Source organism: Salmo salar, chromosome 19, assembly GCF_965601325.2.
Source record: "Salmo salar chromosome 19, fSalSal1, whole genome shotgun sequence".
Lineage (NCBI taxonomy): Eukaryota > Metazoa > Chordata > Actinopteri > Salmoniformes > Salmonidae > Salmo > Salmo salar.
Window position 1 is genome coordinate 8,160,181 of NC_138309.1, and position 14,008 is coordinate 8,174,188.

Genomic DNA, 14,008 nt, shown 5'->3' on the forward strand with positions numbered 1-14,008 from the left:
TAATTTAGACAGAGAGGTCAAACTGCTGAGTTTGCCTGCATACGACCCCAGCTTCATCCCAGCAATTTAGGATAGCAGATTTAAACTGTGGATGCAGAGATAATCACATAATTTTGTACATTTATAAGTAATGGGCATATAGAGAGCTTCCAGGACCTAAGTAAAAAACATGGCTTGGATAAACAAGATTTTTACAGGTACCTACAGGTTCAACACTACTTCAAAAATATACTGCTCAAAAAAATAAAGGGAACACTTAAACAACACATCCTAGATCTGAATGAAAGAAATAATCTTATTAAATACTTTTTTGTTTACATAGTTCAATGTGCTGACAACAAAATCACACAAAAATAATCAATGGAAATCCAATTTATCAACCCATGGAGGTCTGGATTTGGAGTCACAGTCAAAATTAAAGTGGAAAACCACTCTACAGGCTGATCCAACTTTGATGTAATGTCCTTAAAACAAGTCAAAATGAGGCTCAGTAGTGTGTGTGGCCTCCATGTGCCTGTATGACCTCCCTACAACGTCTGGGCAGGCTCCTGATGAGGTGGCGGATGGTCTCCTGAGGAATCTCCTCCCAGACCTGGACTAAAGCATCCGCCAACTCCTGGACAGTCTGTGGTGCAACGTGGCGTTGGTGGATGGAGCGAGACATGATGTCCCAGATGTGCTCAATTGGATTCAGGTCTGGGGAACGGGCGGGCCAGTCCATAGCATCAATGCCTTCCTCTTGCAGGAACTGCTGACACACTCCAGCCACATGAGGTCTAGCATTGTCTTGCATTAGGAGGAACCCAGGGCCAACCGCACCAGCATATGGTCTCACAAGGGGTTTGAGGATCTCATCTCGGTATCTAATGGCAGTCAGGCTACCTCTGGCGAGCACATGAAGGGCTGTGCGGCCCCCCAAAGAAATGCCACCCCACACCATGACTGACCCACCACCAAACCGGTCATGCTGGAGGATGTTGCAGGCAGCAGAACGTTCTCCACGGCGTCTCCAGACACTGTCACGTCTGTCACGTGCTTAGTGTGAACCTGCTTTCATCTGTGAAGAGCACAGGGCGCCAGTGGCAAATTTGCCAATCTTGGTGTTCTCTGGCAAATGCCAAACGTCCTGCACGGTGATGGGCTGTAAGCACAACCCCCACCTGTGGACGTCGGGCCCTCATACCACCCTCATGGAGTCTGTTTCTGACCGTTTGAGCAGACACATGCACATTTGTGGCCTGCTGGAGGTCATTTTGCAGGGCTCTGGCAGTGCTTCTCCTACACCTCCTTGCACAAAGGCGGAGGTAGCGGTCCTGCTGCTGGGTTGTTGCCCTCCTACGGCCTCCTCCACGTCTCCTGATGTACTGGCCTGTCTCCTGGTAGCGCCTCCATGCTCTGGACACTACGCTGACAGACACAGCAAACCTTCTTGCCACAGCTCGCATTGTTGTGCCATCCTGGATGAGCTGCACTACCTGAGCCACTTGTGTGGGTTGTAGACTCCGTCTCATGCTACCACTAGAGTGAAGGCACTGCCAGCATTCAAAAGTGACCAAAACATCAGCCAGGAAGCATAGGAACTGAGAAGTGGTCTGTGGTCCCCACCTGCAGAACCACTCCTTTATTGGGGGTGTCTTGCTAATTGCCTATAATTTCCACCTGTTGTCTATTCCATTTGCACAACAGCATGTGAAATTTATTGTCAATCAGTGTTGCTTCCTAAGTGGACAGTTTGATTTCACAGAAGTGTGATTGACTTGGAGTTACATTGTGTTGTTTAAGTGTTCCCTTTATTTTTTTGAGCAGTGTATATAAACGTGATTGACCATCGGGCACCTCAGAAATTGTGTCACACCCTGGCCATAGAGAGGGTTTTGTTCTCTATTTTGGTTAGGCCAGGGTGTGACTAGGGTGGGCATTCTATATTCCGTTTTCGATATTTTGCGTATTTCTTTGTTTTGGCCGGGTATGGTTCTCAATCAGGGACAGCTGTCTATCATTGTCTCTAATTTGTTTTTGATTCAGTGTTCAGATAAAATAAATACCATCATGAACACGTATCACGCTGCACCTTGGTCCTCTCCTTGCAACAGACATTACAAATTGATCCAAGTATTCACTAACGCATACAACTTGTGGATGTTGGCTTCTGGGTGAAACTTTGAACATTGTTATACTCAATTGTATAGGAACATTAGTTACAAAAGAGACATGAGGGGTGCCATAATGAAGCTTAGACGGGCTGAGTGAAGGGAACACGATCGCATGTGGCAGTACTGATAAGGGGAGAAACCATTGAAGGCTCATATCACTTAGCTCACTGCTTAGCAATAATTATGCAATGTTTAGCGATAAGGAGGAGACTCCACCCAAAGTGGGATATGAATACTACCACGGAGGAAGCCATGTCTGTGTCTGAATTACATCTGTATTGACCCTCTGGGAAGAATTAAACTTGGTTAAGCTTTTCTAGTGTGTCCGTTGAGTTATTTACTTTGAAAAGTAGAACCTAACCGAGAGTATCAGAAAAATTATTCCAAATCTTTACCTGGGTATTCTATCCTCAAAGAAACACTCCACAATCTATATTAAACTGAAATTTGAGGAGGAACTTATTGAAATAACTGATGAAACATGATTGAACATATTTACGACTCAATTAAGCTCTACCAACTCAAGGTCTTGGATAGAATTCTGTTGGAAGAATGTTATACGTATCTTTATTACACCTAAATTGAAATCAAAACAAATTGGCTCCAAACACCCTTGTTGGAGAGAATGCGGGCTATCAAGGGCGGATCACTCTCATATCTTTTGGTCCTGACCCGCAAATGAAGCTTACTGGGGAAAAATAAGATCTAACATTGGGAAAATAATGGGTTTTGACATAGAACAAGCATTAATTTGTAAGATGGCGCTGGAACAGAAGGCAGACGTTTTACGTGCCCCCAACCAATTGTGTTTTTTTGTTTGTTTATCTGTTTTGTTTGTAACTTATTTTTTAATCATTTTGTACATAATGTTGCCGCTACTGTCTCTTATGACCGAAAATAACTTCTAGACATCTGGACTGCGATTACTCACCACCGACGAGCAGAATGTTTTTCTTATTTCACAACTATGACGAGCACGAGGCGGAGGATATACGGCTCCCTCGGGAACAGGCCCCGACCCCAGTGATCTGCGTGAAGAGGAGGTGGAGAAAGAGAGGCCGGAGAGCGGACTGCCTTCTGAGAAGTCGGAGGCGATCGAATAAACCCCCACTACCCTCAAATCTGCTAGCAAACATGCAATTTTTGAACAATAAAATGAACAAGTTATTGGGAAGATTAACCTCCCTGGGCAAGGTGGGACGTTTGCGTTCCACCTAGTCAACAGCCAGTGGAATCGTGTGGCACGAAATACAAATACCTCATAAATGCTATAACTTCAATTTCTCAAACATATGACTATTTTACACCATTTTAAAGACAAGACTCTCGATAATCTAACCACACTGTCCGATTTCAAAAAGGCTTTAAAGCGAAAGCAAAACACTAGATTATGTCAGGAGAGTACCCTGCCAAAAATAATCACACAGCCATTTTCAAAGCATGCATATATGTCACAAAAACCAAAACCACAGCTAAATGCAGCACTAACCTTTGATGATCTTCATCAGATGACACTCCTAGGACTATGTTATACAATACATTAATGTTTTGTTCAACCAAGTTCATATTTATATCAAAAACCAGCTTTTTACATTAGCATGTGATGTTCAGAACTAGCATACCCACCGCAAACTTCCGGTGAATTTACTTAATTACTCACGATTAACGTTCACAAAATACATAACAATTATTTTAAGAATTATAGATACAGAACTCCTTTATGCAATCGCGGTGTCAGATTTTAACCCCTGGTCGGGCTCCAGCAAAAAATCCTATCGCCATTAGCATAACAAAATGTAATATTTTTTTTTTCAAACATAGGACTATGTTATATCGTTTTACAGATACACCTCTCCTGAATCGAACCACGTTGTCCGATTTCAAAAAGGCTTTACAGCAAAAGCAAAACATTAGATTATGTTAGAGGAGTATATCGTAAAAGTAGCCACAATAGCCATTTTCCGACCAACAACATGCATCACAAATAACAAAAAAACAGCTAAATGCAGCACTAACCTTTGACAATCTTCAGCAGATGACACTCCTAGGACATCATGTTACACAATACATGCATTCTTTTGTTCGATAAAGTTCATATTTATATATAAAAACAGCATTTTACATCGGCGCGTAACGTTGACTAACTATTTTTCCTCAAATGCGTCCGGTGAAACAACGCTACAATTTACTAAATTACTATTCGAAAACATTTTTAAAATGTAATATTGTCATTCTAAGATTTATAGATTAGCATCTCTTGAAAGCACCTGCAATGCCCGATTTAAAAATAACTTTACTGGGTAATCACACTTTGCGATAAAATGGGATGCGATACTCAGAAAAATCGGCTACCGTTACAGGTCAGCGCCATCTTGGAACAATCGCATATCAAATCTACTCTTGTATACTATTGTCAATAATCCCTTACCTTTGATTATCTTCATCAGAAAGCACTTCCAGGGGTCCCAGGTCCACAACAAATGTATTTTCGTTCGAAAAAGTTAATCCTTTACGTCCCAATAGCTTGTTCTTGTTAGCGCGTTCTGAAGGCTGCACCAAAAGCTCCGTTGGCCGCGGGACTCCTCTTTCAATAAAATGCATTTTTTTTTTTTTTTAGGTTCGTTCAAACATGTCAAACGTTGTATAACATAAATCTTTAGGGCCTTTTTCAACCAGAGCTCCAATAAGATTCAAGTGGACGATTGCATTGTCTTTCTAAACATTTCGAAAGGGGAGGGTAGCCAGGGGTGCCGACGTCATAATGGTGATGGCCCTCCTCATGTGACCACTTTCCACAGACTCTCATTCTGTCAGTTTTCACAGTAGGAGACTCAAACCACTTTGTAAAGACTGGGGACATCTAGTGAAAGCAATAGGAAGTGCTCAATGAACCATTGCTCATGGTGTGATTTATAGGAAAAGTGATGAAGTTGAGTCCGCAATTCAGAATTCCACATCTTGTTACGATAGGTCTCGGGGTTTTGACTGCCATATGAGTTCTGTTATACTCACAGACACCATTCAAACAGTTTTAGAAACTTTAGGGTGTTTTCTATCCACAAGTATTAATTATATGCATATCCTACCTTCTGATTTTGAGTAGGAGGCCATTTAAAATGGGCACGAATTTTTTTGAAAAATCGCTGTAGCGCCCCCCTATCCGAGGAGACCGTCAGTCCCACTGTAGCTCAGTTGGTAGAGCATGGCGCTTGCAACGCCAGGGTTGTGGGTTCGATTCCCACGGGGGGCCAGTATGTAAAAATGTAATAAAAATGTATGCACTCTACTGTAAGTCGCTCTGGATAAGAGCGTCTGCTAAAATGACTTAAATGTAAATGAGGTTAAAATAACTTTTCGGCGAAAGCACATTTTGCAATATTCTGAGTAGATAGCCCGGCCATCAAGGCTAGCTAATTTGACACCCACCAAGTTTGGCCCTCACCAAACTCAGATTTACTATTAGAAAAATTGGATTACCTTTGCTGTTCTTCGTCAGAATGCACTCCCAGGGCTTCTACTTCAACAACAAATGTTGTTTTGGTTCGAAATAATCCATAGTTATATTGAAATAGCTCCGTTTTGTTCGTGCGTTGAGGTCAGTATCCGAAGGGTGACGCGCGGGCACATTTCGTGACAAAAAAGGTCAAAATATTCCATTACCGTACTTCGAAGCATGTCAAACGCTGTTTAAAAAAAAAAATTATGCAATTTTTCTCGTAAAATAGCGATAATATTCCAACCGGGCGACGTTGTATTCATTCAAAGACAGAAAGAAAAAAATTGAGTCCTCTCGTGCACGCGCGCTCCAGTGTCAGTGTTCCCTGCCTGACCACTCACAAACACTCTTGCTGTTTTTCGCCCAGAGACTGCAAAGCTCTCATTCCACTTTCTGGTGCCTTCTTAGAGCCAATGGAAGCCTTAGAAAATGTCATGTTACAGCAGAGATGCTGTATTTTTGATAGAGATGCCCTAGAAGGGCAACAAATTGTTTGACAGGGCACTTCCTGCATGGAATCTTCTCAGGTTTTTGCCTGCCATATGAGTTCTGTTATACTCATAGACACCATTCAAACTGTTTTAGAAACTTTAGAGTGTTTTCTATCCAAATATGCTATATATATGCATATTCTCGTTTCTGGTTAAGAGTAGTAACCAGTTTAAATCAGGTACCTTTTTTATCCGGCCGTGAAAATACTGCCCCCTAGCCCCAACAGGTTAACCTGTTATGGCTAGGGGGCAGTATTTTCACGGCCGGATAAAAAACGTACCCGATTTAATCTGATTATTACTCCTGCCCAGAAACTAGAATATGCATATAATTATTAGCTTTGGATAGAAAACACTCCAAAGTTTCTAAAACTGTTTGAATGGTGTCTGTGAGTATAACAGAACTCATTTGGCAGGCCAAAACCTGAGAAGATTCCATGCAGGAAGTGCCCTGTCTGACAATTTCTTGCCCTTCTTGATTATCTCTATCCAATACAGGGGATCTCTGCTGTTACGTGACACTTCCTACGGCTCCCATGGGCTCTCAGAAGGCGGCAAAAAGCTGAATCGTGGCTTTGCAGGCTATGGCTGAAAAACATTAGCGCGTTTGGATAGTGGCTGCTCACAGTACTGTGAGACTCAGGCTCGTGCACGAGTTGACTCCATGTTTTATCTTTGAACGAAAACAGGGTTTCCCGGTCGGAATATTATCGCTTTTTTACAAGAAAAATGGCATAAAAATTGATTTTAAACAGCGGTTGACATGCTTCGAAGTACGGTAATGGAATATTTAGAAATTATTTGTCACGAAATGCGCCGTGCGCGTGACCCTTCGTCACCCTTGGATAGTGTCTGAACGCACGAAAAAAACGCCGCTATTTGGATATAACAATGGATTATTTTGAACCAAACCAACCTTTGTTATTGAAGTAGCAGTCCTGGGAGTGCATTCTGACGAAGAACACCAAAGGTAATCAAACTTTTCTAATAGTAAATCGGACTTTGGTGAGTGCTAAACTTACTGGGTGTCTAAATAGCTAGCCCTGTGATGCTGGGCTATGTACTCAGAATATTGCAAAATGTGCTTTCACCGAAAAGCTATTTTAAAATCGGACACCTCGATTGCACAAAGGAGTTCTGTATCTATAATTCTTAAAATAATTGTTATGTTTTTTGTGAACATTTATCGTGAGTAATTTAGTAAATTCACCGGAAGTGTTCGGTGGGAATGCTAGTTCTGAAAGTCACATGCTAATGTAAAAAGCTGGTTTTGAATATAAATATGAACTTGATTGAACAAAACATGCATGTATTGTATAACATAATGTCCTAGGTGTGTCATCTGATGAAGATCATCAAAGGTTAGTGCTGCATTTAGCTGTGGTTTGGGTTTATGTGACATTATATGCTAGCTTGAAAAATGGGTGTCTGATTATTTCTGGCTGGGTACTCTGCTGACATAATCTAATGTTTTGCTTTCGTTGTAAAGCCTTTTTGAAATCGGACAGTGTGGTTAGATTAACGAGAGTCTTGTCTTTAAAATGGTGTAAAATAGTCATATGTTTGAGAAATTGAAGTAATAGCATTTCTAAGCTATTTGAATAACGCGCCACGGGATTCCACTGGCTGTTACGTAGGTGGGACGAAATCGTCCCACTTGCCCTAGAGAAGTTAAAGTATTAAACATAAGTCCAACTAGGTTGGACTGGGAGGGAGATAAATGTGTGTGTATGTGTGTGCCGAAGAAAATACAGAGAACAATTAAACTGTGTTTGACTCGACCTGGCTAGAACTCGGAGAAACTTATGATAGGACAGGGAACCTTTTCAAGGTTTCTCTAATCTCGGGGGAATGGAACGGACAGCGCTGGGTAGTGATAAACAGTGGTGAGAACTCTGGGGAGGCATACAACTCACCTACTGTTCGTGTGTGTGTATGTGCGTAGGATATCTACTGTTTGTGTGGATGTATGTGCGTAAGTAAGGGGTGAACTATAAAATGGATGTCTTTGTATTATGGACTTCAGAACGTTCTCGTGAATAAACTGTATGAACCTTTTGCAGAAGCTGAGTCTTTGACTAATTATTAACCCAGTGTCTTACAAACCTTGTGGATTGGTCAAAGCTTATTGATTGTTAGTTATTATCATTGGGATAGAAAATTCTCATGACAGTAAGTGATTAATGTTATTGCTATTTATGACTTTTGTGACTCCTCTACTTGGCTTGAAAATGTTTGTATGCTTTTGTAAGCGGGGTGCTGTCCTCAGATAATCGCATGGTGTGCTTTCGCCGTAAAGCCTTTTTGAAATCTGACACAGCGGCTGGATTAACAAGAAGTTAAACTTTAGTTTGATGTATAACACTTGTATTTTTATGAATGTTAAATATTTATAATACTGTAATTTGAATTTCGCGCTCTGCAATTTCACCGGATGTTGTCGAGGTGTGCCGCTAGTGGGACGCCTATCCTGAAGGCATTGAACAAATACAAAAAAGAGACAGCTAGATACACCTACTTCAAAATACTAGCTAACTAATAAAACATTGCTTTAGCCTACACAATACCACAGATTATTTTACCAGACTCATTTCATTTTCTTTCTGTGCCACCAAACATTTGCATACTACTAGTAAAGTGAACAGGTTTAGCTAACACTGTAACATTATGGAACAACATTATTTACATTAAACAAATGGTTAGCGGGGAGAAGCTATAATGGACACCCCTGGCCTGCAAAACGATGACATATGTTGTGCAGCTGAGAGCCAAGCGAACCAAATCACACAGGGCAAAGGAGGACATTGTGTCCTGGTGTTCTTGGCATTCATGCTCTTCCCATTGAGTGGACTGTATCACGGTGACATCTGGTTGGCTACCACTATTAGTTATTTGTTGTGTAGGCTGCTATCCTACTTTAAATATAACCCTGGGAGGGGAAACAATTGGCCATGTTACTAGCTACTGCGAGCGACACTGATTTACAGCTTCCCAGTGGCAAACACCTTAGGTTGGCAGGCACCTCGATACAACACTGGTGGAGTAGTCATTCATTCATTGGGTTTAGTGGCTCACAAGTAGTTTAACGGTCCATGGTGTGGATTATGTGTAAAATACAGCCCATCTATCTGCAAAAAAACATTGTGCCGCTAAAAATATGGGTAATATCTTTTGAACTGCTAGAAACAAGACATTTTCTCTGTATTAATGGTGAAAACACAGCGTCACAAATCTGCACTCAGTTTATTTTCTATGTCACTCAGAGGCTGCGGTGTACCTAAAAGCCTATCATCACAACAAATATTATCTGGGTGATTTTCATCTAGGTCGCACAGCAAGATATTTACGAGCAATTTAGAGCAGACCAAAATGGCTTGCATCAATTTGAGCTAGCTAGCGAACTTAAGCCAGCTAAGAAAATATGCAGTAATTCAACATTGTCTAGCAATAAAGATACTTATAAACAAGTCAAGATTCCTACCCAGCAGAAGTTGAAAATATTCTTCCACTTCACAGCCGCTTCAAGAAGATAGTTTCTAAACTAGTCTGAGCTTCATATGTCTCACCTGACAGCATGACGTTCATGCCTGAAACTGATCATTTGAATCTACAGTAGGCATAAGCTATTACTGTAAAGAAATACAGTATGTTAGAGTAATTCTTACAGGAGGCTTCCAATTACAGTTAATAACAGTATTTTTCAGCATTTTACCCATAATTCAATGCTGTCTGCACATTAATTTTACTGTGCATTCTGCAGTGTTTTACTGTTGAGATTACACAAAAGTATTACAGTGACTAGGAACACGTTCCATAACAATCAAACAAACAAACAACTCCTACTGGAGCAGTATATTATAGCCTACAGTTCTGTCTTATTGTTTGGCTACAAAAACCTACCTTGACTTTCATGTTGAAAGTTTCCCTCTTCAGAAAGATAGGGTAAGTCAGCAGACTGATCACACCACTTGTTTTGTTGATGCTAAAAACACCATCTGTACCTGCATAGGACAGAGGAGAGATATTACAGTACGAAAGGAACATGTCATAGGGAGTAGGGATGTACTATTCAATGTACATTATACACTCTTAACACTTGTTTTTCTAAGTAAACTCAGCAAAAAAAGAAACATCCTCTCACTGTCAACTGCGTTTACTTTCAGCAAACTTAACATGTGTAAATATTTGTTTGAACAAAACAAGATTCAACAACTTAGACATAAACTGAACAAGTTCCACAGACATGTGACTAACAGAAATGGAATAATGTGTCCCTGAACAAAGGGGGGAACAAAATCAAAAGTAACAGTCAGTATCTGGTGTGGCCACCAGCTGCATTAAGTATTGCAGTTCATCTTCTCCTCAAGGACTGAACCAGATTTGCCAGTTCTTGCTGTTAGATGTTACCCCACTCTTCCACCAAGGCACCTGCAAGTTCCCTGACATTTCTGGAGGGAATGGCCCTAGCCCTCACCCTCCGATCCAACAGGTCCCAGACGTGCTCAGTAGGATTGAGATCCTGGAATTCGCTGGCCATGGCAGAACACACAATCCTGTCTTGCAGAAAATCATGCACAGAACGAGCAGTATGGCTGGTGGCATTGTCATGCTGGAGGGTCATGTCAGGATGAGCCTGCAGGAAGGGTACCACATGAGGGAGGAGGCTGTCTTCCCTGTAATGCACAGCGTTGAGATTGCCTGCAATGACAACAAGCTCAGTCCGATGATGCTGTGACACACCGCCCCAGACCATGATGGACCCTCCACCTCCAAATCGATCCCGCTCCAGAGTACAGGCCTCGGCGTAACACTCATTCCTTCAACGATAAACGCAAATCCGACCATCACCCCTGGTGAGACAAAACCGCGATTCGTCAGTGAAGAGCACTTTTTGACAGTCCTGTCTGGTCCAGCAACGGTGGGTTATTGTCGGTGATGTCTGGTGAGGATTCAAATAAATAAAAAAACGGAAAAGTGGTGCGTGCATATGTATTCACCCCCTTTGCTATGAAGCCACTAAATAAGATCTGGTGCAACCAATTACCTTCAGAAGTCACATAAGTTTGATTGCACACAGGTGGACTTTATTTAGTGTCGCATGATCTGTCACATGATCTCAGTGTATATATACACCTGTTCTGAGAGGCCCCAGAGTCTGCAACACCACTAAGCAAGGGGCACCACCAAGCAAGCGGCACCATGAAGACCAATGAGCCCTCAAAACAGGTCAGGGACAAAGTTGTGGAGAAGTACAGATCAGGGTTGGGTTATAAATAAATATCAGAAACTTTGAACATCCCAAGGAGCACCATTAAATTAATTATTAAAAAATTTAAAGAATATGTCACCACAACAAACTTGCAAAGAGAGGGCTGCCCACCAAAACACATGGACCAGGCAAAGAGGGCATAGGTGGTGGGCTAGGTGGTGCACTCCATCAACAGCAGGTGCATTTCAAGAGCGGCAAATTTGAATCCAAATAAATGTCAAAATTCAAATTTTTCAAACATACAACTATCTTACACCCTTTGAAAGATAAACAACTCCTTAATCTAACCACGTTGTCCGATTTCAAAAAGGTTTTACGGCGAAAGCATAAAGTTAGATTATGTTAGGAGAGTACATTGACAATAGCTGTGTGTAATGTTTTGCCAATTCAAAGACAGGCGTCACCAAAACCATAAAATCAGCTAAAATTATGCACTAACCTTTTACAATCTCCAACAGATGACACTCCTAGGACATTATGTTAGACAATGCATGCATTTTTAGTTCTATCAAGTTCATATTTATATCCAAAAACAGCGTTTTACTATGGCATTGATGTTGAGGAAATCGTTTCCCTCCAATAACCGGCAGTCAAGTCAGCGTCAGAAATTAAATAATTAAAATTAGAAAACATTGGTAAAATATTATATTGTCATTTAAAGAATTATAGATTTACATCTCTTGAACGCAATCAACTTGCCAGATTTAAAAATAACCTTACTGGGAAATCACACTTTGCAATAATCTGAGCACTGCGCCCAGAAAAATACGCGTTGCGATACAGACTAGACGTCATGTTGGGGAGATCTAAAATCGAAAATACTATGTAAATAATCCATTACCTTTGATTCTCTTCATCAGATGTCACTTCCAGGTATCACAGGTCCATAACGAATGTAGTTTTGTTCAAAAAAGCTCATCATTTATGTCCAAAAATCTCCGTCTTGTTAGCACATGATCTAAGCCAGCCGGACTTCTCGTCATGAACGAGGGGAAAAAATATATTTACGTTCGTTCAAACATGTCAAACGTTGTATAGCATAAATCATTAGGGCCTTTTTTAACCAGAACATGAATAAAATTCAAGGCGGACGAATGCAAAATCTTTTAAAATGTATTGGAACGAGGGTACCCAGCATGACCTAGCGCGCCAGGTGTCTAATGGGCCATCATCGTTCCATGGCTCTTGTTCGGTCAGATCTCCCTCCAGAAGACTCAAAACACTTTGTAAAGGCTGGTGACATCTAGTGGAAGCAATAGGAAGTGCCAAAAATATTCCTCAGCCCCTGTGTTTTTCAATGGCATAGGTTTAAAGGTAATACAACACATCAGGTATCCACTTCCTGTCAGAATCTGTCTCAGGGTTTTGCCTGCCAAATGAGTTCTGTTATACTCACAGACACAATTCAAACAGTTTTAGAAACTTTAGGGTGTTTTCTATCCATATATAATAAGTATATGCATATTCTAGTTACTGGGTAGGATTAGTAACCAGATTAAATCGGGTACATTTTTTTATCCAGCCGTGCAAATACTGCCCCCTAGCCCTAACAGGTTAATCAGAGTGGCATCAAAGAGACCAAAGATAACCCTGAAGGAGCTGCAAAGATCCACAGCAGAGATTGGATTATCTGTCCATAGAAACACTTTAACCTGTTAGGGCAAGGGGGCAGTATTGACACGGCTGGATAAAAAACGTACCCGATTTAATCTGGTTACTACTCCTGCCCAGTAACTAGAATATGCATATAATTATTGGCTTTGGATAGAAAACACCCTAAAGTTTCTAAAACTGTGAGTATAACAGAACTCATATGGCAGGCAAAAACCTGAGAAGATTTCATGCAGGAAGTGGCCTGTCTGACAAGGTGTCGTTCTTCTTGCCTCTGTTTATTGAAGACTGAGGATCTCTGCTATAACGTGACACTTCCTATGGCTCCCATAGGCTCTCAGAAGGCGGCAAAAAGCTGAATCGTGGCTTTGCAGGCTCTGGCTGTGAGACTCAGGCGCGTGCCCGCGTCGACCGAATGCTTTGTTTTCTTTCCTCTGTTTACCTAAACGCAGATTCCCGGTCGGAATATTATCGCTTTTTTACGAGAAAAATTGCATAAAAATGGATTTAAAACAGCGGTTGACATGCTTCGAAGTACGGTAATGGAATATTTTGATTTTTTTTGTCATGAATTGCGCCATGCTCGTGACCCTTATTTACACTTCGGATAGTGTCTTGAACGCACGAACAAAACACCGCTATATGGATATAACGATGGATTATTTTGGACCAAACCAACATTTGTTATTGAAGTAGCAGTCCTGGGAGTGCATTCTGACGAAGAACAGCAAAGGTAATCAAACTTTTGTAATAGTAAATCTGACTTTGGTCAGGGCTAAACTTGGTGGGTGTCTAAATAGCTAGCCATGATGGCTGGGCTATCTACTGAGAATATTGCAAAATGTGCTTTCACCGAAAAGCTATTTTAAAATCGGACACCTCGATTGCACAAAGGAGTTCTGTATCTATAATTCTTAAAATAATTGTTAAGTTTTTTGTGAACGTTTATCGTGAGTAATTTAGTAAATTCACCGGAGGTTTGCGGGGG

At 41.2% G+C, this 14,008-nt stretch overlaps 1 protein-coding gene across 1 annotated transcript in view; it reads right to left on the bottom strand.

The window, feature by feature from the left end:
- The window catches only part of LOC106578368 (cadherin-related family member 1a), a 169,281-nt gene that overhangs the window by 95,723 nt on the left and 59,550 nt on the right, over positions 1-14,008 (bottom strand). Inside the window, exon 10 of the mRNA XM_082965589.1 lies at positions 10,041-10,141. Within this exon, the coding sequence (XP_082821715.1) occupies positions 10,041-10,141 (101 nt within the window). The remainder of the gene's footprint in view (positions 1-10,040; positions 10,142-14,008) is intronic.